The sequence below is a fragment of the Antechinus flavipes genome, chromosome X (assembly GCF_016432865.1).
Source record: "Antechinus flavipes isolate AdamAnt ecotype Samford, QLD, Australia chromosome X, AdamAnt_v2, whole genome shotgun sequence".
NCBI classification, from domain to species: Eukaryota; Metazoa; Chordata; class Mammalia; order Dasyuromorphia; family Dasyuridae; genus Antechinus; species Antechinus flavipes.
Window position 1 is genome coordinate 85,303,381 of NC_067404.1, and position 25,593 is coordinate 85,328,973.

The following is a 25,593-nucleotide window of genomic DNA, read 5'->3' on the forward strand; positions in this document are numbered from 1 at the left end:
AATGTAGAAGCTGCTACATCTTGTGTGACCCTGACTGTGGCTCCACTATACTTGAATTGTTTCTTTCTGGATGCAATATCATCTCCTTGGCTTCTCTGGAAGTCCCAGAATCCTGGGAGTTTTCATTTGGGGATCTCTTTCAGGAGCTCATCAGTGGATTCTTACAATTTCTTTTTCACCCTCTGGTTCTAGAATGTCAGGATAGTTTTCCTTGATAACTTCTTAAAAGATGATATCCAGGCTCTTTTTTTGATCATGACTTTCAGGTAGACTAATAATCTCCCCAGTAACAAGTTCTTCCTTACCCGGAATTGAAATGTATCTTGCGGTCACCGTCTCCCAATCTAATCTAGCAGACGTGAGGTGATTGCTGCATATAAGTTCCTGGACTAGACACGGAAAAGTCAAGTCAACAAGCCTATATGAAGTGCCCACTCTGTGCTAAATCCTGAAGGTACAAAGAAAAACTGAGACAAAGTCCCAGCTCTCTAAGAGTTTGGTCTAATAGCTAATAAAGATGAGATGAAAGAGACAGTGAAAAAGAGGAGAGGGTACCCTCACATGCTGGCAGAATCTAGAAGGTGAAGCATGGTGGGTCTGAGCCCTTTTTCCCAATGGATATGAGTTTCTTGGAGAAGCTCACCAATAAGGAAATGGGTCTGGTGGGAGATGTCTGATGACATATAGTAAGATAGGCTTAGAGATTAAGGTTCAGTGGATTAGGCTAGACAAAGATGAATGGAAAGAAATCTGGGAGCTGGCAATCACTGACCCTTGAGGAGATCGGGAAAGGCCTCCCTCCTGCAGGAAAGCCATGACATCTGGGCTAAGCCTTGATCAGAATGGGGATTCAGACTGCAGAGGGGGCCCAAAGTAAGCCAGGAGTGGGGGCACATTGGCCCATTTGAGCTGAAACCTGATGTGGAAAGGTAATTGGGGGGCAAGTTGGGAAAGGCTAGAAAAGCCCAGCCAAAATTTGGATTTTAGATTTAGATTCTAGAGGAAATAGTCAAGTGACACGGCCATTTATGCATCTTAGGAAGCTGCAGAGAGAATGGGGCAGAGGAGGGGAGATGCTGGATCTCTTATATTTAGCTGCTTTTTTCTTTACCAAAGAACACGACCTCACAGACAGAAATGGCTAATGGGGAGCGGATCCCTAAGATGAGAAAATAGTAGGAAAATACAGAGTTGCTCTGGATGATTTTGTCCCCTTTTTCATGTGAATTTAGGCTGACTGTCCTGGTACCTGGAAGATAATGAGAAATGGATGAGGTACCTCCCAATTGGAAAGAAAAGGCAAGCCTTCTGATCTTTCAGAACCGACCCGCAAGGATACAGGCCAGCGAGCTTGCTGTCTGTTGGTAGGAACGGATCACAAAAGACACGAACGGGGAACATCCTTCTTTAAAAGGGACGTGGGGATTTCAGAGAGCAAGACTGAAATGCCACTTTTTCACATGATTTCTGATCCAGTCATTGGCAGGAAGGCTGTAGATGGAGTTTGCTGACATTCCTGTACGACGTTTGGGGCATAACTCCTATTTCTGGTAAGGAGAAAATGGAGAGGTACGGATTAGACAATAATCCCATTTTCAGGTGGCGGATTCAGAACTAACTGGCTGGTCAGAGACAAAAATGAATCCTTTAAGACTCGATGTCAGCTCGGTAGGAGGTCTTCCGGGAGTGCCGTAGGGCTCTTTGTCCAGCCATAGGCTGCTTCATCTTTTAATTTTTTTCTGTTGGGTGAACTGAACAAAACCATTGGAATACTCAGCAGATCTGGAGAAGACACGTCCTAAGAGGATGGTCGGAGTCCCCAGAGTTAGGGTAGAGGGCTGAGCTGAAGTCATGTGATAAAATGCGACTGGGGATGATTGGGAAGTTATCCGTATGGGTTCGAATAATCAACTTGGGGTAGATCCAGCTATGGGGGCGGCCCGATAAAGTTTCGGGGTCTCTATGAACCAGCAGGCATCGGCCAGTCAGCTCTACTTCGTCCCGGTCACGCCACATCTTTGGTATCGTCTCCGCCTTGGGGCAGTATAGTTTAAGAGGGGCTTTGGGGAACTGGAGGGTGTGTAACGGGGAAGGGCCTCAACTCTATGTCATATGGGGATCAATTTAAGAAGCAGAGAATGTTTAGCCTGAAGGAGGAAAAACACTGAGGGAAGTGGGGGAGAGGTCCAGGAGAAGACTGAAAAGCTTGCTTCTACATCTGAAGGGTTACCCCGTAGAAAACAAAGTCAACTATTAGTTCTGTTCAGTCCCTCCTGAGAGCAGAACCCGGAGCAGTGAGTCACATCGCCAAGACACAAACGGAGGCCTGGTGGGCAAGCCTTCCTGACCACTGGAGTGGTCCTCAAGTGGCCAGCCAAGTCGGCCTCGCTCGAGGCGCTAAAGCAAAGGCAGAGAGTTGGGCACTTGGCAAGTCCCGATCCTAGCGAGGGCTCTTTTGGGATGTGGGTCGGCTGAGGAGTCCTTTAGGGTCCGTGACAGTGACGTTTCAAACCTTGGTGACTGGGAGGATGGCGGTGTTCTCGACAGAAATGGGGAAGTGCTGAAGAGGTCTGGGCTCAGTGAAGAAAACAGGAAGGTCTGTGGATGTGTTGGCTTTGCAAGGCTTATGAAATACACCGACTTGGCGGGATGTTCATCTGGCAAAGGGGGCTGAAGGCAGCCGGGCCCGAAGGAGAGCTCCTGTGAGCCGACTCTCAGAAGGGATAGGGAGGGGGTGAGGTCAGGGGCACGGGATAAGGGCTTGGCCTGGTCCTGGAGATCGGGGCCAAGGGATCTGCATCCTCTGGGGACATCCTCCCCCCAAGAGGCCCAGGACTTGGGGAGGGTTATAGCTGGAGTTGGGAAGTAGTAGCCGAGTCTGGAGGGGGGAGGGGAAGAAGCTGTCAGTCAGGGCTTAGGTGCTTTTTTTCTCCCATGAGTCTTCTCCCTTTAGTCTTCCTATTAGTAGGGGCTTTTTTCTCCTATTGGTAGATTGTTGCAGCTTCACCCTGTGTCTCCTGGGGGAAAGGGAGGAGGAGGGCACGCTGTAGCTAAGTGGCTTTTTAGGTAGACCCGGCAAAGTAAACTTCCCTAAGTTCAGGCCCAAGAACCCGCACTGCCGACTGGGGAGTGAGCCTCCCATCGCCCGGGCGGACGGCCGTTCCAGGGAGGAAACCGCAGCTGTCCCCATCCCTCAGGCCGGGCCGGCTCGGCCCATTCTGCCTTCCCAGACTCCCACCTCGGGAGGGAGCGTGCGTTTCCCCTCCCCTGGGCCAGGAGGGCCTCCCGCCCGTTCCGAGTCCCCTCCATATAGGGAGACAGGAGCGGCGGCCCCGCCCTCACCACTCCCTCCCTGCCTCTCGCCCAGAGGTGGTGATTCACGCTGGAGCGGGGCAGGGGTGGGGTGGACAGCAGCCTCACCTACTTCCTACTGGGCGGCGGGGGACCCAGGCTGTCGGGGATCGCCCTTGCGGCTGGAGCTGTGGGGCAGCGTCCAGCGCTTCCCAGGCAGGGAGCTCCAGGAAGGAGGGCCTCTGAAGCGGCGCCTGCCTCTCTCCCTGTGGCCCCAGGATGGCGGACTCGGAGCGCAGCGCGGCCCCGGACTGTTCGGCCGCCTGCAAGGCGTTCTCCCGAACCCGCAAGGGGATTTTACTCCTGGTCGAGACGGTGAGTGCCCCTGGGGGCGGGGGGAGGGAAAGATCGGGGGTCGGTCGGGATGCTTGGCAGTGGGGCCTGGCGGGGCCGGGGGTGGGGGCTTGGAGCCGGTTGCCCGTGGTGAGGAAAGAAGGGTGTGTCTGAGCACGTGGAGAGGAGGAGGAAGGAGCAGCCTCGGGGTCTCTGTGGATGGGACGAGGGACGGCCCCCACTCCATCGGATCTTCTCTCTAAACGTGTGACCCAGAGAATAGGGAGGGTGGGGGGGGAGAGGAGAGAAAGGGGGAAACTGAGGCCGGATGGAGACCAAGAGAACTTTTTCCCGCGCCCCCGCGTGGAGTGGAAAGAATGGGGGTGGGGGGTGGGGGGAGAAAGGCTAGGTGAGCCGGGAGAGGCTGGCTGGGTAGGGCGGGGCGGGAAGCCAAAAAAAAAAGGTGTGTCCCCCCTCCAGAAGCCCGCGGTCTGTCTCCTTCCTCCCTGTTCTATTTTCCTCCCCTTGGGTTCTTTCTCCTCTTCCCCCTCCCCCCCCCCACCACCCTGGCAGGCCTCGGGTGCCGCTTGTTTACCTGGGCAACTCCCCACCACCGCCCCCGGGATGCTCCCTCTGGCCTTCCTCCCTCTCTCCTCTCGCTCGATGCCTGCTGGGAGATAGTCCCCCCCCCCATTTTTCTGGGCTGCTGGGGGCAAGGGAGTCTGGAGGTGGAGGTTGCGGGCCTGTGGCTCTTGCCTCAACTTCCCCTCCCCTTCTCAAACGGAGGCATCTCGAGCCACCTGTGGCTCTCCCCTCCCCCCCCACTTGAATCTGAACCGATTGATTCATTTGTTCCTTCATTCCCTGATGCCTCCGCTCACGTCCCACAGGCCAGGGGGCCGTCTGAGGCCGCCTGTGGGCCTGGGGCAAGTGGGGGGGGGGCGGGAGCCCGAGGCCCTGGGTCCAGATGGCAACTCCCCCAGGTTCCCTGAGGGGGGGGAGGGGAAGGGGTGCCTGGGAGAAATCTTGGCCCCCGCCCAAGCGGCGCCCTCTGTCGGAGGGCTGGCAGGTGGTGGGGTTCCAGCCTCGGCCTTGTCCCCCCTGTCCCCGGGCCAGGTGCTGTGCTTGGTGATCGTCATCTGTTACTCGGCCTCGCGAGTGATGGGCTACCTCAGCGTCCCCGTGGTGGAGATGGTCCTGGCGGCCGTCTTCTTTGCCATCTTCATGTTCAATGTCCATCACCAGCTGCAGTTCATCAACTGGCCCTGGACTGTGAGTGCTCCTGGGGGTCGGGGAGCAGGAAGGCCACGCCTGCCCTGGGGTGCGGGATGGGGGCTAGGGGCCGGGGCTTTCCTCCCAGAGTTCCCACCTGGCCAGCCCTGAGGATCGCTGGGGCCTTGGGGCCCACTCGCTGCTGTGTCCCGGCACCCCCCCTCACTGCTGTCCCCTCCCGCTTCCCATGCAGGACTTCTTCCGGGCTCTCATCGCCTCTGTCCTCTTCTTCATCACCTCCCTCATCACCATCATCAAAAACGTGGATGCTCAGAGTACAGTTGGAGGGGTAAGCTCGCGGGCATTCCCGCCACTCTCTTCCCCTCGGCACTGGGGGCCGGGGGCTGGCCGGTACCCGCTGCTTGTTTCTCACTCGCTCCTCCTGCCCCCAGGTGCTGGGGCTGGTGGCCACCATCCTGTTCGCCTACGACGCCTACAGCACCTTCCATACCCAGCGGAGCCGCCACACCCCCGCGGCCACCGGTGAGTACCGAGGCCGGGGGGGGGGGACCGCGGGGGGCAAGCCCCACCACGACGAGCTCTTCTTCACTTTCCCACCCTTCCCCCCGCAGAGTCTCCAGACGGCCCCTCCTAGCGGCGACGTGGCCGCCGTGGGCTCTCCCGCAAAAGGAGGCTGAAGAGGGGGCCCCGAGGAGAAGCCCAGAGCCCGTGGATCTCCTCTCCCTTGGCCCCCCTTCTCTGCTCCCCCGAGCTTCAGCTCTAGCCATCAGCCAAGCTGGCCCAACTTTTTCTGGAGAAATGGGCGAGAGCTGGGGGGCAGAGGGCAGGAGGAGGAATAAAGGGGTAATAAAATCAGCTCTTCTGTTGACCATGAGCCTCATTGGGGGGCAGCAGACACTGACATGGGGGGGGAGGGCAGCTTAACAGAAACACTTCCTGGAGCCTCAAAAACATGAAAATAATCCTTTTAATGAGCAGAGCCAGCCTGCCAATGGCACGGACAACACTCTAAAGGTGCTGGTGGGCCAGGGGGCCGGGCGGCCAGAACACGGACCCCGGGGTGGTAGAAGAGGGACATGGAGAGCTTCAGCTGGCATCCACTCCAACCCCCATTTATAGCTGGGGAAAATGAGGCAGAGAGCTCTGTTCCAGATCTCTTTGGTATGGGCACGCCCGAGACCAGCCGGGCCTCAGGCCACGATGCAGTTCCTGTCCCTGTCTTGGTGTTGGCCCTGGCTCCGAGCCTGCCTGGGAGGCCCAGGGGGAGGCCCCCACTTCTCTTCCTTCCCCTGAGGGCCGAGAGTGGCTCTCCGTAGAGCTGGGGGCAAAGGAATGGGCTCCCCGAGGAAGTAGCCATCTTCCTCTGAGTCAGAGGAGGAGGAGGAGAGAGAAGAAGAGGAGGCCCAAGCCAAGTCCCACTCCAGGTGGTTATGGGGAGGCAGTCTCTGAGGCCACTGCCTCCTCCTTGGACAGGGCTGGACCGGAGGGCTGCATTGAGGCGGAGTGGGAGGAGGAGGGTCCTGGAGCTGCTCCCTCTCCTGGGAGGCTCGGGCCTCCGGGGGTTCTTGGAAGCTAACCCGGAGTTCCCCTCGCCGGCAGAACACAGAGCCCCCCGAGATGGCCGTCAGGTCCGGGGGACATGCGGGCCGAGGGGTCGGCCGTGGGGGCTGACGAGGAGGAGGATCCACCCGGCGGAGGCCCAGAACGGGCATGGAGTGGCGCTGTGGAGCCGCCCGGTAAAAGTGGCCGCACTCTCTGCCCGCCAGCGAGCCTGCCCTCGAGCGCGCCCGAAGCACCGTCGCGGTGGGAGCCGGGCGGTAGGTGGTGGCGGCCGCCCCCGCTGTCGCCACGGCCCCCGCCGCCTCTGCCCGAGCGGGAAGACTGCAGGCCCGAGAGCAGAAGATCTGCCCTTGCCTGGGCAGAAAGGGCTCCCCCAGCAGGGGCCGCCCACAGCGGCAGCAACTGAAGCAGCTTTCGGAGGCGTGCCAGTGCTGCCCGCCATAAGTCATCTGGCCCTGCTCCATCCCTGGCCGGGAGAGAAAATAGAGCGTCAGGCTGGTGGCTGGTGGGGAGAAAGTGGAGGAGACCACGGCTCCCTCCTGCCCGTTCTCTTTTTCCCTTAAGGCCGAGCTCGGACGGGAGGCCCTCTGGCCACCCCTCCTCGGCCTCTAGGCTCCGGGCTCAATGGCCCACAACCTCTCCAGCCAGCGAGCGGAGGCCCAGGAAAACCTGGAAGCAAACCTTCATTGTGCTTCCTCGGGCTGCATGGGGGCACCTTCCTCACCAATGCGCTCTCCACAGCTGTCGCAGTACTGGGTGTGCCGGGCCTCGTAGCAGGCCCCGCAGTGGGGTCGGCTCCCCCTCATCACGTAGCGCTGCCCCCCCAGAGGCCCCTCACAGTCAAAGCAGCAAAAGTGTCGGATGTGCCAGTGCCGGCCTTCAGCCTCTGTGCATTCAGCTGCGAAGATGATCTGGGGTTCCAGAGGGTGGGAAGGAGATGACAGGGAAATGAGCAGACGGAAGAGCCGGGGGGCCCACGGCCAGCTTCTCCCTGCTGCCCTGGGTCTGTGGGCCCCACCCCCTGCCAAGCCCCTCCCCGGTCCCCTCAGATACTTCGTCGCAGGCTTGGCAGCGGGGCCGAAGGCACTCGGCGTGGTGGCGCCCACAGTAGATCTTCCCGGCCTGGTAGAAGTAGATGAGATCCACCAGCAGTTCGCCACAAGTCGCACAGAGGAAGCATTGGGGATGCCAGCAGGTCCCGTGGCCGGCTCGGCTGGCAAACACGGCCAGATCTCCTCCTCCGATCTGCTTCCCGCACTAGGGAAGGGCACGGGCAGGGCGCCACGTGCCAAGAAATCGGAGCAAATGAGAACAGGCGCTCCTCTGGGGCAGCCCTGCTCCCGCCTCTTCCTCTGCGGCCCTGGCACATGGCGGGTGCTTTGCCCGTGCCGGCCAACGGTCTGCCACAAAGCGTCTGCCGCCATAGGGCTGGAACACGAGACTGTGGCCCCCGGCCCCTGACCCCTCAAGGGCTTCGCCTTTTACTAGGGGAAAGAATGACCCACAGATGCAATATTCCCCAAGTCAATCCCAAGTCTATTTAGGAGGAGGAGGTCCCAGCAGCTGAGGGAGGTGGCTGGGCCCGGATCAAGCCAGATCTCCTCAAAGACACAGCGCCCGAGCCTGGATTTGAGGAAGCAGGGTGGGGGACTGAGGGCCTTTTGGACCAAGGGGACGGCCTGCACAGGGGTGGGGGTGGGGGGATGAAGGCGGAAGCAGAAGGTGGCAAGGGCCATTTTGGCTGTATTACAACTTGTGGAGGGCATCTATGTGGTCCGGGGCTCAAACAAAAAAGAAACAGGTGCTCCCGACTGATCCCCGAAGCCACAGGGAGAGGGTGACACGAGGGGGTGGGATCTCCTCACCTGCTCGCAGATGGCCCCGGTGATGGACACTGGGAACGCTCGCACGGCTCCCCGGCCCAGGTTTTCCCGTCTCCGCTTTTGGCTGAAGAGCTTCAGTTCCTTCTCTTCCTCCTCCTCCAGCGCTGCACAGTACTGGGCCTGATGAGGGGCATTGGGGGGGGGGGAGAACGCTTCTAAAACCATCTGAGTCCCCCACTGCTGCCGACTCAGTTCCCCGAGCTGGATGCCTTCCACAGACCCCAGCAGGAGGGGAGGCGGGCCCCCCACCATCTCAAACACCACCCTTCCGCCCGGACACCCCAGCGAGCAGGGAGCCCCGCCAGCCAGGGCCCCGCCCTAGGGCCCTCACCCCCAATCCTCCAGCCGGTCCCCAGCTTCCCCCTCCCACCCCGCGCCATCCCTGTGAGGCTCACTGGGGCTCTCTCTCAGGCTTCCCCTACCCGCTCTCCGCCCTCGGACTCAATGAAGGCCCGCTCTGGAAGGCTGCCCACAGTCTGGGGGAATCTCACCTCACTGTCATGTGGGGGGAGTTGTCGAAGCAGCTGTTGAACCCGGTACCTTTCCCCAAGGCTGTTCACATAAGGAACTTTGTCCTCGGGCAGACAGCTGAAAAACTGGTCCACCTGGAAACAATTGAGGGTTAAAGAGCAAAGGAGACGCCGTCATAGATGCAGGGTCACCGGGGGGAGGGGCTCTCCGCCCCCCAACACAAGCACACTTGGTTCTGCTGTCCCCCAAACTCAACCCTAAACCAACCTGCTCTGGGACTTTTAGGGCAAATGGCTCCCAGCACAGAAAACCTGAGCAAGTGCCGACTCCGGGCAGGACTGGCGCCTGGGCCGGGCCCTGCCCCTCTGCGCATTTCAGGTTTCTGCAGCTTGGAACATGTGGGTACTTAACGACTCTGCCTGGCCCAGTCTGCATCCCCCCAGAAGCCTCTGCTCTGGGAGCATCCAGGAGAAATGGGTGACCAGAGAGGGGCGGAGCTTGGGCTGGAGAACGCAGTTTTGTCAGAGGGGCTAGAACTCTGGGAGAACTCTACTGTCCATGGTGGGGGGAGGGGGGGAAGGGAAGAGGAGGGAAAGGGCACAGATCAGATGCTTACTAGGTGCCCGGAGCCGGATCTCAGTGGATCCAGCCAACAGCCCTAGGAGGAGCTGCTGAGAGGCCCAGTGGACAGAATTTGGTGACCTCTTAGCCCAGTGGTGGGAACACGGGAAGTGCCTCGGATCTAACAGCTTGTCAGGGGTGGCGGGGCTCCCAAGGGAGTGGCAGAGGGCCAAGGTCACTGGGCTCATCTTAAGAGGCAGCAGAATCCCAGCATCCAGCATCTCAGACCTCGTTGAGCTGCCTCATCTCCACCCCCTCAACACACACCCAGGGGAACCTGAGGCCCTGCGGGCGGCCTGAGAAAAGTCCAATGGGCAGTGGAAGGCCGGAGGTTACCTGCTCGGGCCTGAGGCCCGGGGGCACCCAGGCGTACTCCTCCGAGGCGCAGCCCATGCCGGCGTCTGACAGGGAGTGCCACTGGAAGTCAGAGGTGAGCTGGGCCATGAGCTGCTCCAGGTCCTCTGGGACCCCGGGCCCGGTGTGCTCCTCCCGGGAGCACTTGCAGTGCTGACAGATCTTCCTGTGGGAGGCCAAGCTTTGGAGATGTCTGGCCTTCGCCGCTCCCTCCCTGCCCACTCTCCAGAGCACAACCCAGGGAGTCCTCCCTCCCCTCTGGGTGACAGGTGTGGAAACTGAGGCACCCCTCCCCCTCAGCAACCTCCAGGGGGCTTTAGGTCAGCCCTGAGGGGCCCTCACCTCCAGCCATGCACCAGGAAGCCCGGACACTGGTCCCCACAGCGATTGCACGGCCTCCCGGAGCCCGGGTCTGGAGACTCAGGAGGCTGGGGGCAGACAGGCCAGGAGGAGCCCTCAGCCCCGCCCACCCCCACCTGGCCCTCTTCTTCCTTGATTTCACCTTGTCCCAGACAGAAGCGGGGAGGGGGAAAGAAGGGGCGCGGGGGCCTCTCTGCTTCCCACCTGAGCCTCCATTGCGCCATCCCCCTCCCTCCCAGGGCGCGCCGGCCCGCCCCGGGCCCGGTAGCCATCTCCACCCTGCTGGAGCTGGAAGCCTGGGACGCCTGGGGCCCCGCCCCCGTGGGGACCAGCTCTTTCCCCCCCGACCAGCCCGCCGCTCCTTACCCCCCGTCCGGAGCGGCGCCGGCGGGATCCTCGGGCGAACATGGCCACCACGGGCGGCAGTGCGCTCCCTCTTGGCAGCCCCCACCGCCCTCCCGGCCGCCAGGACTCCTCCCCCTGCTCCTCCCTCCTCCTCCTCGGTCTCCCCTCCCCCCGCTCCTCCCTTCCCGATCTCTCCTTCCTCCTTCCCCCTTCCCTCCCAGCTCTCCCCTTCCTTCGCCCTCCTCCCTCCTCTTCCCCTCTGCGCGTCTTCCCCCCCCCCCCCCCCCCCCCCCCCCCCCCCGGCTAAGGCAACTCCTGTCACTGGGGCACAGCCCCGGGAAGGGAGGAGACAAGCTGCTGACTGCAGGGGGGGGGGGGGAGCCCTCCTTTCCCTCCTCCCTCAGCCCCATCAGGAGTCCCTGGAGGCGGAGCCCCGGCGGGGGCTCCCCCTGGCGGCCGGTGCGGGGACCAAGAAAACCGGCCTAGAACCACCGGAGCCGAGCCCACGGGCTCCCTTCTCCCTGGCCTTCAGCTGCCTCCTGCCAAGAGATCCCCGATCGCCCGGGCCCGTCCCGAATTACGCTCCTTCTCCGGGAGCCGGGGTCCCCCAGCGGGGCCCCCTCCCCCAGTCCCCGATTCCAGCTCGGACCTGGGCAGGGCTGAGCCGCAGCCCCAGGCCCCGCCCCACAGCCCCAGGCCTCGCGCCCTCAATGACTCCTGTGGCCCGCAGACAACTCTTTCTACCCATCTGGTGGCGAACCCCGAGAAAGAGGGCAACCCCCCTGTGGCCCCCGTTCCAGCACTGCACCCCCGGTACTCAGAAAGGACCCTCTGTCATGCTCCCCAAGTCCAGAGAGATGGGCCACATAGCCTGATGTGGATGATGGCACAGATGGGGAGGATGGCATGGGTACATAGGCTGGCATATAAAGTCACAAATAGCATGGCATGGGAAGGGAGGAAGGGCAGGTGTCCGCGGAGCTGCCCACCAGAGGAGCACCTGAAGGAGAAGAGCGGAAGGCGGAGAGCCACATCTGGGTCCTTCAGCACGCGCTGTGCGGGAGAGGGGATGTGGTGACCCAGAAGCTCAAGGATCTCAGAGACAGGCAGAATTGGGTTCAAACGCAGCACAAGCCCTGCACGGAGTTGATGTGTAACCCTGGCCCGACAGCCTTTCCACTGGCCCCCCACAGTGCTCCCAAACCACAAGTTGGCTATGTCCGAACGGTGCTTTAAGAGCTGTGGTAGGTGTGACTGGGTTTGCCTGGGTGACTTTGGGGGCTCAGCCGTGGGGGCCGGCCTTTCTCCTTGGGCCACGTGGTGCTCAGAGCACTCGGGTGGCCCGGGATTGGAGGTGAGGAGGGACCTGCCCCCACCAAGAGGAAGGACCGCAGGAGCCATGTGGGCACTAGACCCGGGCTTGCTCGTGGCTTAGGGCCACGCTGGCGGTTAGGAGCCTTGGCTCCTGTGTGGAGGGATGCAGAGGGGGCGGTGCTTTCTAACTTCCCAGGCACCCTGCTGATTTCAGGATCTGGCCTCTCAGCATCCTCTCACCAGGGAAGCTCCGAGCCTCATATGCCCAGGCAAGAACAAAAGGAGACGAGTCAGGGACTGAGTCGGAACAAGCAGCCCTCCTCAACCGCCCCCCGCCAGGCCGGACGGGCGAGGAGACGGCCCCGGAGCGTGCACAGTTAGGGTTCCCCCTTCTTGACACGTGGGCAGGCCGCACCCCCCCACCGAGAAGGCAGCTGGGGGAGCGGGGTGGCCTTCCAACGGGAGGAGTGGTACTTTGGGGGCTTCAAAGGAACCTCAAGGAGCAAGGGGCAACTTTCTAAGAAATGGCTTGACAAACAGCTCCCCTCCTTCCTCTTTGACCGCCCCCTTCCCTCGATTCCCAGAGAAGAGACGAACCGTGGTGGGCTTGGTACGTTTTATTTCAAGGGGACGGAAAGAGAGAATCCACGGAGCGGGTGTTTCCCCGAAAGGCGAGGGCAGCAAGGAGAAAAGGGGCAGGGCCACAAAGCTGGACAACATAGACACACGGCACGGGCACCACCAGGGGTCACGGATGCGGGAGAGCAGCAGAGAAAGGGGGGAGAGGGCCAGGGAGAGGAGGGCGAGGCCGGCAGGTAGGGCTGGGGCGGACGGGCTTGCCCCGCGGATAGGGCCTCCTCAATCCCAGCGGGGCCGCGGACGCCCTCCCTCGGGGCCCGGGGCCACCGGCCGCTCCGGACCCTCGCCTCCTGCCCTTCCGGGAGCTTCCCCGGCCTGGCTGAGCCTCCCGGCCTCTCCTTTCTCAAAGCTACCAGGTGGAGGTTCACTAAGAGTCCGCTACATGCTCCCAACTGGGGCTTTGTTCTGAGTCCAGCTCCTTGTCGAGTCCTCCCCAGGGAGATGGGGGGTCCCTGCTCCGTCCCAGCCCCCTCGACCTGCACCCCCAGGAAAGGAGAGGGATGGAGGGGGTAGGGGACGGAGCATCACCAGGAGTGGGGAGGGGTCCGGCTTGGGGAGGATCATCCGGTTGGTCTGGCTCCCATTCCCCAGACTACAAAGGGGCATCTTGGGGCAGGAGAATGGGCGAGGGATCTCCAGACACATAAATAATATATCTTTCTATGGAATATATATATATATTATATAAACATCAAAGACAACCAGAACGTCCCCCAGGGTGGGGGAGGGGAGTAGGATTGAACTTGGGGTTTCTAGGCAGGCTCTGATATTCCCCACTATGCACACACACAGGCACACGTGCACTCGCCACACACCGGAGGGCTTCCTGCAGGAGGTGGCAGAGGGGGCTGCTTCACTCCCCACCCTGCTTCCAACCTAGAAAGAGAAAGAGACAGACAGAGACAGAGACAGGGAGAGACAGAGACAGGACAGAGAGATAGAGACAGAGCGTGAGCACAGAGCCGGTTGGAACCCTCCAGGGTGCCGAACCCCACCCCCACCTCCCGAGCCCCAGACGCCAGCCACTCACCGAGCCTACATCTGATTCGAGAAGGAGGTGGGGGCTCCCTGGGGGCCGTAGTCTGCGGGCTGGCCCCCGTAGCCTCCCATGCCACCCGCAGGCTGCCCGTAGTCGGGCTGGTAGCCGCCCTGGGGCCCGTAGCTGCCGGGGCCCTGGCCGTAGCCCGACTCCCCATAGCTGTCTCCTGGGGGAGCCGGCTGCTTCTCGGGGGCGGGGGGCTGGGGGCGCAGGAACGGGGCGGACCAGCCGGTCTCCTTGAACACGAACCACACGTTGCCCAGCCACAGGACCAGATTGAGGAAGCCGAACACCTGTGGGGGGCAGACGGGACAGAGTTTTTGCCGGACCCCTTCCCCCCTCCCCCCTGGCCCTCCATCTCCTCTCCCCATTCAAGCTCCCCTTGCTCTGGAAACTCCCAGAAGTCCACTTCCTGAGAAGTCCCTTCTTTTGGATGGTGGGCTGGGGGCGGGGAGCCATCTCACCACTGAGGTGTTGAGGCCGGAGGTCACGGGGTCCCTCAGTTCCTTGCAGGACACGCCGGGCTGGGAACAGATGCCGCTCATCCCCTTGATGATGTTCTCGGGGTCGGTGGCCATCTTCACGTCAGACAGGCCCTTGGCCCAGGCGGAAGAGCTCACCAGCCACAGGAAAGCGAAGGCCGCTGTGACCAGGAAGTCCTAGAGGGAGGGGAGGGAAAAGGGGTTGAGGGGGCTCCCAGAGGCGAGGCTCGGGCCTGGGCCGGGGGGGAGGGGGGCCGCCGCTGACTCACGATCATGGGGCCCTTGTTGTTTTCTCTGTACTTGTCCTGCAGGAAGATGTAGGTGGCCAGGGCGCCCGTGGAGTAGAGGAAGGCGAACACGGCCACGGTGACGAAGAACTCGGCCGACGAGGAGTAATCGCCCACCAGGAACACCTTCTTGGAGCCCGCGTTCTGACAGGTGGGGGCATCGAAGTACACTTGGTGCAGCCTGGGGGGGCAGGGCAAAGCCAGAGTCAGGCCTGGGGCCTCACAGCCTGCCATCTGTCCTGGGGGGGGGGCAGGGGAAGAAGGGAGGGAGGGAAGGAGAGAGGAGGGAGGGAGACACACAGAGACACAGAAACAGAAGCCAGGCAGAGGTAGGGACAGAGCTCAGGCTGTTCAAGGGCAAAGGGCGTGGTGCTTCCCAGAATGGCCTCTACTCCTCTGGGAGAGAGGCTGAGGTATCCCTCCATGCTCCCAGCCATTCCCTTCATTCTCCTCCCAGGGGGTCCCACCCAGACCTCGCAGCAGCCCCATGGAACAGAGACAGAGCCGGTGAGGGAGACAAGAGCGAGGGGGGCGGGACAGAGAAGAGTAAATGTGGACTCGGTAATTGCAGATGACACAGAACAGGGACCCCGGGAGCGGCAGCGGGCAGATGTGGAGACCAGAAAAAGGGGACGGAAGGGGACGGGGGAGGGACAGGAAAAGCTCCCAAGGGAGCGAGATCTGGGGCCTGCCGGGCTATAGATGCCCCAGGTAAGTCGGCGCTTTCATAGGTCTCCGATGAGCTGGGGGGGACCCAAGCAGCGCAGCATGTGGAGCCGGGGGCCCCTGAGCACGGGAGGAGCCTGGGGGGAGGCGCGGGCACCTGAAAGGGTAGGCGAACTCCACATCGATGCTGAGCTGGCTTTCGCTGCGGTTGGCACATTCCACACTGAGCTTCAGTTCCCCTGTGTAGCTGCCACAAGTAGCGAAGGCAAAGATGGCGAAAACCTTGGGCGGTGGGAGAGACACAGAAAGGTGGTCACAGACACCCCGAAAGGGAAGGGTTCTCGGGGCTCAGCTGGGGTCACCCCACTCGAACCAAGAGCCCGGCTCCGACATTCTCATTAGCGGCCCCCTCGGAGCTGCCCGCTGAGGGCCCCCCACAGCCCACGGGGAAGTCTCTTCTGCTTTAGGACGGCCGAGACGACCGACAAGCTCCTCTTCCTGTCGAGCTGCAGCCTCCTCCCCGGGCCATTAGGACCCACCATTCCGTGACTTGCTCTAAAAGCACGGAGCAGGTCTCGGGATCCCACCTGGCGTACGCTGTTAAAGGTACGACTGGTCCATGGCAGCAAAAGGCAGGGCCTATCCCCCAGGGCCAGCCTGGCTCCAGCAAGCCTCCCTGCCGTCGCTGCCGTTCCCCCTCAGGTGGCTGACCTGGTCGGTGAGGGGCAGTCTGCTGAGGTACTTTGCCAAGATTTGCACGATGCTTTTTGTATCAGATTTATTTACTGCTTTGCCCCCATTACGCTCAGAACGCCTTTTTTTTAAACATCCGTTTTGTAAAATCCCCACCCACAATTCAGAAACCACACGTGAAGTTTCTCATATTATTCTCGTGGGGAAGATGGAAAGATTTGGGTCAGGCGATCAGACGGCAGGCCCGAGAGCAGCCGTTAATGGTTCACCGTCAAGTAGGCAGGAAGTCTCTACTGGAATGCTCACCGGATGGGTGTTTGGCCCTGGCCTGGTTCTTATTTTTACCCGGGAATTGAATAAAGGCCTAGCTGGGCCGATTAGCAAGCCTGCAGATGGTACCAGGCTGCAAGGACCACAGCTGACAGAGCAGATGACAGGCACTCGGGATCCGCAAACATATGGACAGGTTAGAGCCTCTGACTGAGGCTGAAACAAAGGGCCATAGAAATAATCCTACTTGGATTCCCAAGCCCAAGATGGCGGAGGGCCGGTTGGATGACGGTCATTTGAGCCTAACCTGCGAGTCTGAGGGGTGACACGGAGCAGCCAAGAGGGCGAACGGCTCCGGCTTCTGCCCTGCTCAGAGCCCAACGAAAGACTGTGTTCTGGGAACCAAAGTCTAGGGAGGACAGTGAGAAGCCGGAGTGTCGCCAGGGGCAGCTGAGAAGGAGGAGAGGGGACTCAAGATCACGCCAACCTGACACTGAGCTTGGAGCCAGATGATGGGAAGGGCCGGCTGGCCCACAGAACAAGGGGCTTAGCTTCGCTCCGCTTGCCACCCAGAGGGATGTCAGATCACAAACCCAAAGCTTCAACTGTTCCTCTTTCTTTAACTGACCTTCAGAGGGCCTGGCTCCTCCCCATCCTCTACTCAGGCCCCCATTTGAATCCATTCCAGCTTTTCCATGTCCCTCTTACGTTTGGCCCCCAGAAGTGGACACAGCCTCCGGCCCTCCTCACTCTATTCTTCCCCAATTGACCATGAGCTTCGGGATGAAACTTTACATCGGTCCCTGTTAGTGTTCATTGGATACCCTAACTCGCTATCCTTAGGATCACTGGATTTAGAGGTGGAAGGGACCTGCTGTCAACCGGAAGGCCAGAGGAGAAAACCAAGGCCTCGAGAAGGAAAAGGTCTCACAACCACTGAATCACAGAGCTGGCATTTGAACCCAGGCTCTGGGACTCCAAAGCTTCTAGCTCATCACAATGTTGATTTTTGAATTTGGATTCTTCTGGCCCCTCCCCGTTCGAGGTGAATCCCAAATTAATAAATGACATTTCATCCAAGGCAATCCCAATGAACTCTGGGTAGAAAACGCCATCTTCATCCAGAGAGAGAACTATGGGGATTGAATGTAAATCAACACATGCTATGTTCCCTTTTTTTTTCGGGTTTTTTTTTTTTCCTCTCCTGTGGTTTTTCCCTTTTGTTTTGATTCTTGTCTCCCAGCATGATTCGTAAAGAAATATGTATTAAAAAGTTAATATACATGTAAAATAAAGCAATTAATAAAAATAAAGTATACAAAAAATCTAACCCCCCCCATTACTTTCTGCATTAAGAAAAGTAAACACCATTTGATGGCTTATTTTGAAAAAAACAAAAAAACCTAATTCTCCAAACCTCAAACCACTACCATGGAGCTCAGTAGCCATCTATTCCAACCCAGAATGTCAGGATTTCTCTCTTTCCCTTTTCTTCTCTCTCACTCCTTTCCCTCCCTCCCTTCCTCCCTCTCTCCTTCTCTCCCTCCCTCCCTTCCTTTCCCTGCTCACCTATCTCTGTACCCCTCCCTTAAACACCATGTCTCCCAGCCATGCTCCCCCACCTTCCCCCTCCTACTTCTCCTGGAGGGTCCCCCTAGATCTCGCCAACACCCAGAGACCTCCTCCCTCCAGAATGACCTTAATCTGTTGTTCGTCACTGGGAACTGAGCCATCTGATCATCTCCAGGCCCACCCCAGGGGACTCTCCCGGCCCCCCGCCTTCCATCTTAAGCATGAATACGCCTCTGCCGAGATCCGGGCATCCCGACTCTTTGGCTTTGGTCAGCTTCGGTCAGCTGCCTTCTCCGGCCTTCCCTCCTCTCACCCGATGGGTGGGCAGGCGGATGGCAGATGGCTCAGCCATCCTTGGGCCCTCTCCTCTCCTAATCCAGGATAAGCCACGCCCTACCCTCTATTCCCATCTCTGCCTACCAAGGTTGAGAGTGGATTAACTGGGGCCCTCCTTTCTCAGCTTTTGCCATGGATCTGTTCCAGATCAGAATTAGTTGGCTCCTTTCTTGCCCCCTTTGAGAACCAGAGAGAACCCCCCCCCCACCTAGTCCCTCCGGAAATTCTATGTCGAAGAAACTCACCCATTCAAGTAACTTCAGAAAGCCCAGGGGCTCCTTGACCACTCGGAACTGACCCCCAGCCACCAGCTGTAGAGACAAGAAACCATAAGAAAGAAAGATAAAAGGGGAAATGGAGATTACAGGAGAGAGAAAAAGGGGGATAAGGCAAGGCCCGATGAAGGGGGAGAAGAAAAAAGGGACACGGGGAAGCAAGAAGCCTGGAAGAGAGGCAGGGAGATGGGGGCAGGGCGAAGAGGAGAGCAGCCCTTTCTGGGGGGAGCATGAGCCCAGGCCGCTGACCGCCTTCCCAGTTAGCCCTGGGGCCGGCCTCTGCAAAGAGTCCTGCTCTCATGCAGGATGATTTGGGTGGCCAGGGAAAGGGGGACCCGCCCTCCTGGGTCCTTTCTTCCCAGTCCTTTCACTGCCCCTTCAGCCTCGCCCTAACTCTGCCTCCTGTCAACCCAACTTCTCAGCTCGACAGAAGGTCCCCCCACAATCCTCTTTGCCTTCCGAAGCTCTTCTGACTCTGACTCCAGGATTTCTCCATCTCCCTCCCTCTTTCTCCTACCTAGTCTTTCTAGGCCATCTGTTCCCGCATGATCTGGCCATTTCCCTCACAAAATTCATCCCCCATCCTCCCGGATTCCTTCCAGGATTTCTCCCTTCACCTTCCTCCAGCCCTCCTCTCTTCAGGTGCCTTCCTCCTCCTCCTCCTCCTCCTCCTCCTCCTCCTCCTCCTCCTCCTCCTCCTCCTCCTCCTCCTCCTCCTCCTCCTCCTCTTCCTCTCCTCCCCCCCTCCCAGATTTCTACTTTCCTATCCCCAGCCTTATTATCTAACCCCATCCCCACCCCCCACCGTGCTCTCTCTAAGACCTCCCTCCTCTGCCAAGGTACCCTGCCGCCATTTCCATCCTCTGTATTTCAGCCCTTCCTTCTCTTGAATGCTCTGGGATTTCTCTCTCTCCTTCCTCCCCAGTCCCACTGTCTTCCCCTAGCTGCCATGTAGACCTCTCCCTTCCTCCCGGCCGGGACATGGGGATGTATTTCCAGCTCCCTCTCGGGCTCTCTTTGTGCCTCCCTCTCCCTGTGTCTCTCCCTCCTGCTTGACCCCCCCTCCCCTTTCTCCCCTACTCCCCCAGATCCAGACCTCCCATTTCATCGAGATGTTCCTGCGGGATTTCTGAGCCACCAAGCCCCCGAGGCCATCCCTTTCCTTCTAGGTGACCTTCAAGCTTTCTGTCTCTGAAATGGCCGTCTCCAATCCTCTCCCCACTCATAAATATCCCCACATCCATCCTTATCAATTATCTTCTAATCCCCACCGCCTCCACTTCCTGGACAAGCGTCCTCTTCTCCCTGGTAACCCCCTGCAATTTTCCAGCATCTCTGTCACTTCCAGGGCTGTTTCCTCCTCCTTTTTTCTGGCAGCCTTTTGGGATTTCTCCACCTGTCCCATCTGCATCCCTCAACACCCTTGGCTTTTCCACCCTTCCCTTCCTCTCCTCTTGGCTGCTCCCCCCTCCCCTTTCCTAATTTGTTCCTAGCTCTACCTTTCAAGTGTGCCCTGGCTTCCTGCCCTCTCCTGGCAGTGGAGGGGGGTCTCCCTAGCTTCTGTCCGAAAGTCCTCTCACATGGTTCGCCCCGAAACTCGGCACCCCCGCCCCATGTGTCCAGCATCTCTCTAGTCCCCGCTTTACTGTATGCTCTCAGGAATTATTGTTCTCTCCTTTTTCCTCCCCGTCCTGAGCATTCATCGCCTCTCCTTGTCCCTCCCTTCTTGCCCTTCCTTTTTTCCTCCTGGCTGTCCTCTGGGCTTTCTCCCTCACCAACTGTTCATCATGACTAGTCAATTGGGCCTTCCCTGCATCCTCTGAGATCCATCGCCCCTCTTCCCCGCCGTTCTCAATTCTAGGGATCCTCTCCAGCTCTTACCCCCCTATGTGCCAGCCCCCCATCCCACTTTCATCTTGCACCTCCCGAATGCTCCTCTCCCGCCTGGATCTCCTTCATCTCCATTCCCTGCATGCCCTCTTCCCCCAATTCATCTTCTCCCTGGTTTCTTCATCTCCTGCCCCTGCCCCTGCAAGTCCCCTCTTCCCTCCCCAGTGCCTTCATCTTCTGCTGCCTGGATGTCCCCCTCCCCTCTAGCTCCTTCATATCCTCCCCTCTTTTTCTCTCCCTCCCCCCCCCGCCCCCGCCCCATCCCTTTTCCTCTAGCTCCTTAATCTCCTGCCATCCCAGCTCCCCTTCATCTCTGGCTCCATCTTTTACACCCCCAACTGATCCCTTTTCCCTCTGTCCCTTCATCTGCTGGATTCCCTCCCCCCTCCCCTTTCCCTTTGGCTCCTTCATCTCCAGCCCATCCCAGATCCTCTCCCCTCTGGCTTCTTCATCTCCTTCTTTCCTCCTCCTCCCTTCCTCCCCCCTCCCTTTTCCTTCTGGCTTCTACTGCCCCCTCCCCTTTCCCTCTGGCTCCTACTGCCCCCTCCCCTTTTCCTGTGGCTCAATCGCCCCCTCCCCTTTTCCTCTGGCTCCAATTGCCCCCTCCCCTTTTCCTCTGGCTTCTACTGCCCCCCTCCCCTTTTCCTCTGGCTCCTACTGCCCCCTCCCCTTTCCCTCTGGCTCCTACTGCCCCCTCCCCTTTTCCTCGGGCTCAATCGCCCCCTCCCCTTTTCCTCTGGCTCCAATTGCCCCCTCCCCTTTTCCTCTGGCTCCTACTGCCCCCCTCCCCTTTTCCTCTGGCTCCTACTGCCCCCCTCCCCTTTTCCTCTGGCTCCTACTGCCCCCCTCCCCTTTTCCTCTGGCTCCTACTGCCCCCCTTTCCTTTCCTCTGGCTCTTACTGCCCCCCTCCCCTTTTCCTCTGGCTCCTACTGCCCCCCTTTCCTTTCCCTCTGGCTCTTACTGCCCTCCTCCCCTTTTCCTCTGGCTCTTACTGCCCCCCCCCATCCCCTTTCCCTCTGGCTCCTTCATCTCCTCCCCCCTCCTCCGCCCAGGTCCCCTTTTTCTCTAGCTCCTCCATCTATTGCCCACCCCAGATCCCCCTCCCCTCTGGCTCCTTTACCTTCTGCACCCCTCTCCTCCTCCCCCCCCCCCCCCCCCCCCCCCCGCCACCCCGCCCTTTTGTTCATCTCTAGACTACCCTCCCGGAGACCTCCGCGAAGGGGGAGGAGCGACCCCTGGGGCCCAGGAGCTAGATCGGGGCGGCTGTCCGTGGTGCTGAATCGCCCTCGGTCGCCTCCGCATCTCCCCACCTGGTTGAGCACGTCCATGGCGGCCTTTTGGATGCCCAGCAGCCGCCGCAGCCGCAGCCGCAGCGGGGGGAGGAGCAGAAGCAGTGGCAGCGGCAGGACGGGGGGCGGAGCGCTACAATCGCTGGAACAGCCTCAGCTGCTCTTGTCGGCGCACCTCCTCCTTCCGCTGCTCGTCTCGCCACTCCCCGCCCCCCCCTCCCAGAGCGCAGGCGCGTTAGCGGAAGGGAGCTGGGGAGGCAAGGGCGGGCGGCCCTCCTAGGGTCATTGGCTGTTTCCGGAGTGGAGACGGAGCAGGTTTTGGTAGGGGCGCTGGGGGGCCCTGAGGAAGGTGACTTCCTAAGCTTCCAACTCCTTCCCCCCCCCCCCCCTTCTTCCCGGAGGCCTTCTGAGATTTCCTTCCCAGCTGTGGAAGGGAGCTCACAATGGCCATTCCCCCCGGAATCCCTCTCAGCCCTCCTTTGGGGGTCATGCTTGAGACCAGAGGTGGCCCGAACTCAAGGAGCTCTTCTCCCAGTGGAAGGGAAAATGAGCCCAGTCTAGAAGGGAGCCAGAGTTCTCCAACCCCCTCGGAGCACAAATCAGCCAGCCTTAACTTGAAGGCCTCCAGGGAGGGGCACCCCCCCCAGCTTAGAGTGGTTGGGAAAGCCTTGTTTTGTCAGCCCCTGGGAATCTCTGAGCAGTTTCTAACAGCCCCCCCCCCCCCCATTTCCAAGCAGTTTCTAGCCATCCTTGTTCCCAGACAAAGCCAGGCTGCTTCTGCAAACGTGATTCTTTTTCTTTCTCAGCGCTCTTGTCCCATAGTCCAGGCATCTACACACCCTCCTTCTGTGTCTCCCCACTCCATAGACTAAGGACCTCCTTTCTTCCTGCCCGAATAAGGCAGCCCATTGGCCCGAAATGGGAATAAATCCGAATAAATCCCTCACTATTTACTGCTCCCCTCATTGAGCTGAATTTTTCCAGGGTTGAAACTTTCAATGAGGAATAAGCAGAGTCAGGGCTCCTTTTTGAAAGCAGGGGTCAATAAGGCCTCTCCACCCTCCTTGTAGGAAGAAGGAGCTCAAGCCTGAATCTCCCATTATTGGACACTTTGACCCGACCCAGAGGAGCTTTGCAACTGTCATCACTGAACCTGCTTCTGCCCTCTGGAGCCAAACAGGTTAAGGCTTTTCCTTGTCACCTTTGTGCGTCAGCTCTTTTTCAGGTCAAATATCCCAGTTCCTCCAAACCCTTTTCAGAGGATATGCTTATTAATGTCCTTTTGCCAGAAAGGAGCTGAGGATGACGGGACTGGCACGTCCTTCATCCCGGCGGCCATCCCGCTGCCCATTCATCCGGAGCCAGGAGCCGAAAAAGCCGGGACGGGAGCGGCCGGAGCGCTCCCGAGCCCGATAAAGAAGGGCCCGTTTGCAGCCATTTTTGCCAGTCGGAATTCAGGCAGGGGCCCCCTACCCGGCATAATCATCGCTTGTGAGACCAAGTTTGCTGCCTTCACTGGAAACCTTTGATTTTCTCGGTGTGTCGCCTATACAGCGGCCTTTGTTCACAGATACCCAAGACTAGGGATTTGCGGCTGCCTCCCTCCTCGGGGTTGCTGTCCCCAACATTTCTTCTCGGGCTGTAATGATGCTACAATGTAGCAGCTTCCAAAATTGTAGCTATTAAGCACCTACGCACTTCACACCCTAGGAAGGAAATTGATCAGAGACTTTTACAAAGTTTCAAATGGAATTAGAAACAAAACAAAAATCAGGAGAGATCCCACTGAAATCTCAGATGGTGATAGAAGAAAACCGTGAAGGAAATCAATACTTGTGACTCTTGGAGGGTCCCGGGACCCTTCTATTTGGCCCCTAACTACAGCTCCTCACACATCCCTGCAAGTGGCCCCTGGGTCCCACGTCTAAAGAAAGTCACTGAAACCCGCACTGCTTCCATTACCGTCTCTGTATCAGCGTGTGGTTTTTGTCTCCTCCCTTTCTCATATGGTCGACATGCAGATGGCTAGCTGTCTTCCAACGAGCTGTACACTGGTTAAAACAGAGCTGATCTCTGAGAGGAGGCACTAGAAATAAGGAGGAATCAGAAAAGGCTGCTTTTAGAAAGTGAGATTTTAGCTGGGACCTGAAGGAAGCCAGCAAAGTCAAGAGGTGGTGATGAGAAGGGAGAGATTTTATGTCTGGCTGACAGCCCGTGGAAATAGCCAGAGAGATGGAGTGTTTTGTTTAAGGAAAAGCGGGAAGGTCAGTATCACCCTAGACTGAAGGGGAGGGAGGGAAGAAAGGTATGAGGAGACTGGACAGGTACACGGGGACCAGGTCATGAAGGGCTTTAAATGTCAGACAGAGCATCCTAGGATGACAGGGAGCCACAGGAGTCTATCAGGTAGGTAAGCAATACGGTTAGATCTGGGACCTAGGAAAATGACTTGGGCAGCAGAGTAGAGCAGGACTTTGAAACTTTTCCCACTCTTCATCGGAGACATTTTTACTTGACCCGGGGTATATAGGCAAATAAAATCGGTACTTACCGATAAGAAACCCCCAAGACATTTCTTTTAAAACAATTCTTTGGTATGAGTAGAATGTTGCCATTTATTAAAAATGAAAGCAAATTTGCCCACTAGTGAGATGAATATGCTTGGTTATTTTTTATATAAAGAATGAAGACTTGGCAGAATATTTGGTACCTCTTGCTGATTTTTCACACCCCCCATCTTCGGTTACGTGACCCCATATGGAGTAACAACCCACACTTTAAGAAGTTTTGGAGTAAAAGAAATCTTAAAGAAGGGAAAGGGACCTGTATGTGCAAGAATGTTTGGGGCAGCCCTCTTTGGAGTGGCCAGAAACTGGAAACGGAGTGGACGCCCATCCATTGGAGAATGGCTGAATAAAGTGTGGTATATGAAGGTTATGGAATATTATTGTTCTGTAAGAAATGACCAGCAGGATGACTACAGAGAGGCCTGGAGAGACTTACACGAACTGAGGCTGAGTGAAATGAGCAGGACCAGATCATTATACACTTCAACAACAATAAGAGATGATGATCCATTCTGATGGACGTGGCCCTCTCCAGCAATGAGATCAACCAAATCAGCTCCAATAGAGCAAGAATGAACTGAACCAGCTACGCCCAGCGAAAGAACTCTGGGAGATGACTAAGAACCACTACCTAGAATTCCCAATCCCTCTATTTTTGTCCGCCTGCATTTTGGATTTCCTTCACAGGCTAATTGTACATTCTTTCAAACTCTGATTCTTTTTGTCCAGCAAAATAACTGTCGAGACGTGTCTGCTTATATTGCATTTAACTTATACTTTAATATATTTAACATGTATTGGTCATCCTGCCATCTGGGGGAGGGGGGGAAGGAAGGGAAAAATTGGAACAAAAGGTTGGCAACTGTCAATGCTGTGAAGTTACCTATGCATATAACATGTAAATAAAAAGATATTAAATTTTTTTTTTAAAAAAGAAGCTTTGGAGTAGAGGATGGATTCAAGGGGGGAGAGAGCTGACTCAGGCAGAGCCCCCCAAAATGATCAAGGTATGAGGCGATCAGAACCTGCACTGGGGGGGGGGTGTCAGAGGAGAAAAGGGAGTATATTTGAGAGATGTGACAAAGATAGAAACAACAGAACTAGGCAACAGATTGTATATGGGAGGTGAGAGAAAGTGAGGAGTCAGGGATGACACATAGATCACAAGTTGGGGATGGTAGAAGTGCTGGGGAAAGTAATAAGGAAGCTGCAGGGGGAGGGCTTGGGGGAAGAGCTAATGAATTCCGTTTGGAACACGACTTTGAGATGTGCACATGAGATTTCCGCTAGGAGCTGAAGACGTGAGACTGGAGGTCAGAAGGGAGGATCAAGCTGAACAAACGGATCTGCGCCTCATTTGTGGAGAGACAAAGATCGGGTCCCGGGGAGCTGAGGCAGTCGGGAGAAGAAGAGGGCTCAGGACAGAGCCCTGGAGGACGGCCACCACGGATGAAGATCTAGGAAAAGCAACTGGGGAGGAGTGCTCAGAGAAGTAGAAGGGAAACCAGAACAAAACAGGGTTACAGAAACCTCTCGAGAAGAGAGTAGCAAGGAGAAGAGAGGGATTGACAGTGCCACGGGCTGCAGAGAGATCAAAAAGCATCACAGCTGAGAAAACGCCACTGGATTTGGCAACTAAGAGATCATAGAGGGGCAGCTAGGTGGCACAGTCCAGCCTTGAAGTCAGGAGGACCTGAGTTCAAATCTGACCTCAGACACTCAACACTTCCTGACTGGGTGACCCTGGGCAAGTCACTTAACCCCAATTGCCTCAGCCAAAAAAAAAAAAAAGAAGAACATGCAAAACTTTGGGTCTTCTTTC

At 58.1% G+C, this 25,593-nt stretch overlaps 3 protein-coding genes and 1 long non-coding RNA gene across 5 annotated transcripts; 2 read left to right on the plus strand and 2 right to left on the minus strand.

The window, feature by feature from the left end:
* Positions 1–3,427: 3,427 nt before the first annotated feature.
* PLP2 (proteolipid protein 2) lies at positions 3,428–5,712 on the plus strand. The gene is made up of 5 exons (XM_051969137.1): positions 3,428–3,666; positions 4,741–4,896; positions 5,090–5,185; positions 5,289–5,379; positions 5,469–5,712. The coding sequence occupies exons 1-5, from the start codon at positions 3,571–3,573 to the stop codon at positions 5,489–5,491; spliced, it is 462 nt and encodes a 153-aa protein (XP_051825097.1). The 5' UTR covers positions 3,428–3,570; the 3' UTR covers positions 5,492–5,712.
* Positions 5,713–5,806: 94 nt separating this feature from the next.
* On the minus strand, positions 5,807–10,337 carry PRICKLE3 (prickle planar cell polarity protein 3). Its single transcript, XM_051969134.1, is given in 8 exon segments — positions 5,807–6,883; positions 7,142–7,328; positions 7,471–7,674; positions 8,283–8,420; positions 8,792–8,905; positions 9,729–9,912; positions 10,089–10,295; positions 10,297–10,337. Coding segments are annotated over 8 exon segments (1,896 nt in total). The 5' UTR covers positions 10,323–10,337; the 3' UTR covers positions 5,807–6,047.
* Positions 10,338–12,367: 2,030 nt separating this feature from the next.
* SYP (synaptophysin) lies at positions 12,368–21,361 on the minus strand. 2 transcript variants are annotated; one of them, XM_051969135.1, is made up of 7 exons: positions 21,226–21,361; positions 17,995–18,060; positions 15,036–15,160; positions 14,195–14,393; positions 13,908–14,102; positions 13,435–13,736; positions 12,368–13,280 (listed from the first exon to the last, which is right to left on the minus strand). In XM_051969135.1, the coding sequence occupies exons 1-6, from the start codon at positions 21,241–21,243 to the stop codon at positions 13,440–13,442; spliced, it is 900 nt and encodes a 299-aa protein (XP_051825095.1). In that variant the 5' UTR covers positions 21,244–21,361; the 3' UTR covers positions 12,368–13,280; positions 13,435–13,439. The 2 variants fall into 2 exon arrangements, with proteins under 2 accessions (XP_051825095.1, XP_051825096.1); XM_051969136.1 differs by lacking the exon at positions 21,226–21,361 and adding an exon at positions 19,121–19,147.
* LOC127543104 (uncharacterized) lies at positions 14,406–17,166 on the plus strand. The gene is made up of 2 exons (XR_007949133.1): positions 14,406–14,923; positions 15,281–17,166. It is a non-coding gene; the product is annotated as an uncharacterized LOC127543104 (long non-coding RNA).
* Positions 21,362–25,593: the final 4,232 nt, after the last annotated feature.

What these genes read in the sequence shown, in the direction of transcription:
- PLP2 (XM_051969137.1), top strand. Translation starts at nt 3,571, where the DNA reads ATGGCGGACTCGGAGCGCAGCGCGGCCCCGGACTGTTCGGCCGCCTGC. An exon ending in TTTTACTCCTGGTCGAGACG is followed by an intron (nt 3,667 to 4,740) that starts GTGAGTGCCCCT and finishes TCCCCGGGCCAG; the next exon opens with GTGCTGTGCTTGGTGATCGT. An exon ending in CCACACCCCCGCGGCCACCG is followed by an intron (nt 5,380 to 5,468) that starts GTGAGTACCGAG and finishes TTCCCCCCGCAG; the next exon opens with AGTCTCCAGACGGCCCCTCC.
- SYP (XM_051969135.1), bottom strand. An exon ending in ACAACAAGGGCCCCATGATC is followed by an intron (nt 14,103 to 14,194) that starts GTGAGTCAGCGG and finishes CCCTCCCTCTAG; the next exon opens with GACTTCCTGGTCACAGCGGC. An exon ending in CCGGCCTCAACACCTCAGTG is followed by an intron (nt 13,737 to 13,907) that starts GTGAGATGGCTC and finishes TGCCCCCCACAG; the next exon opens with GTGTTCGGCTTCCTCAATCT.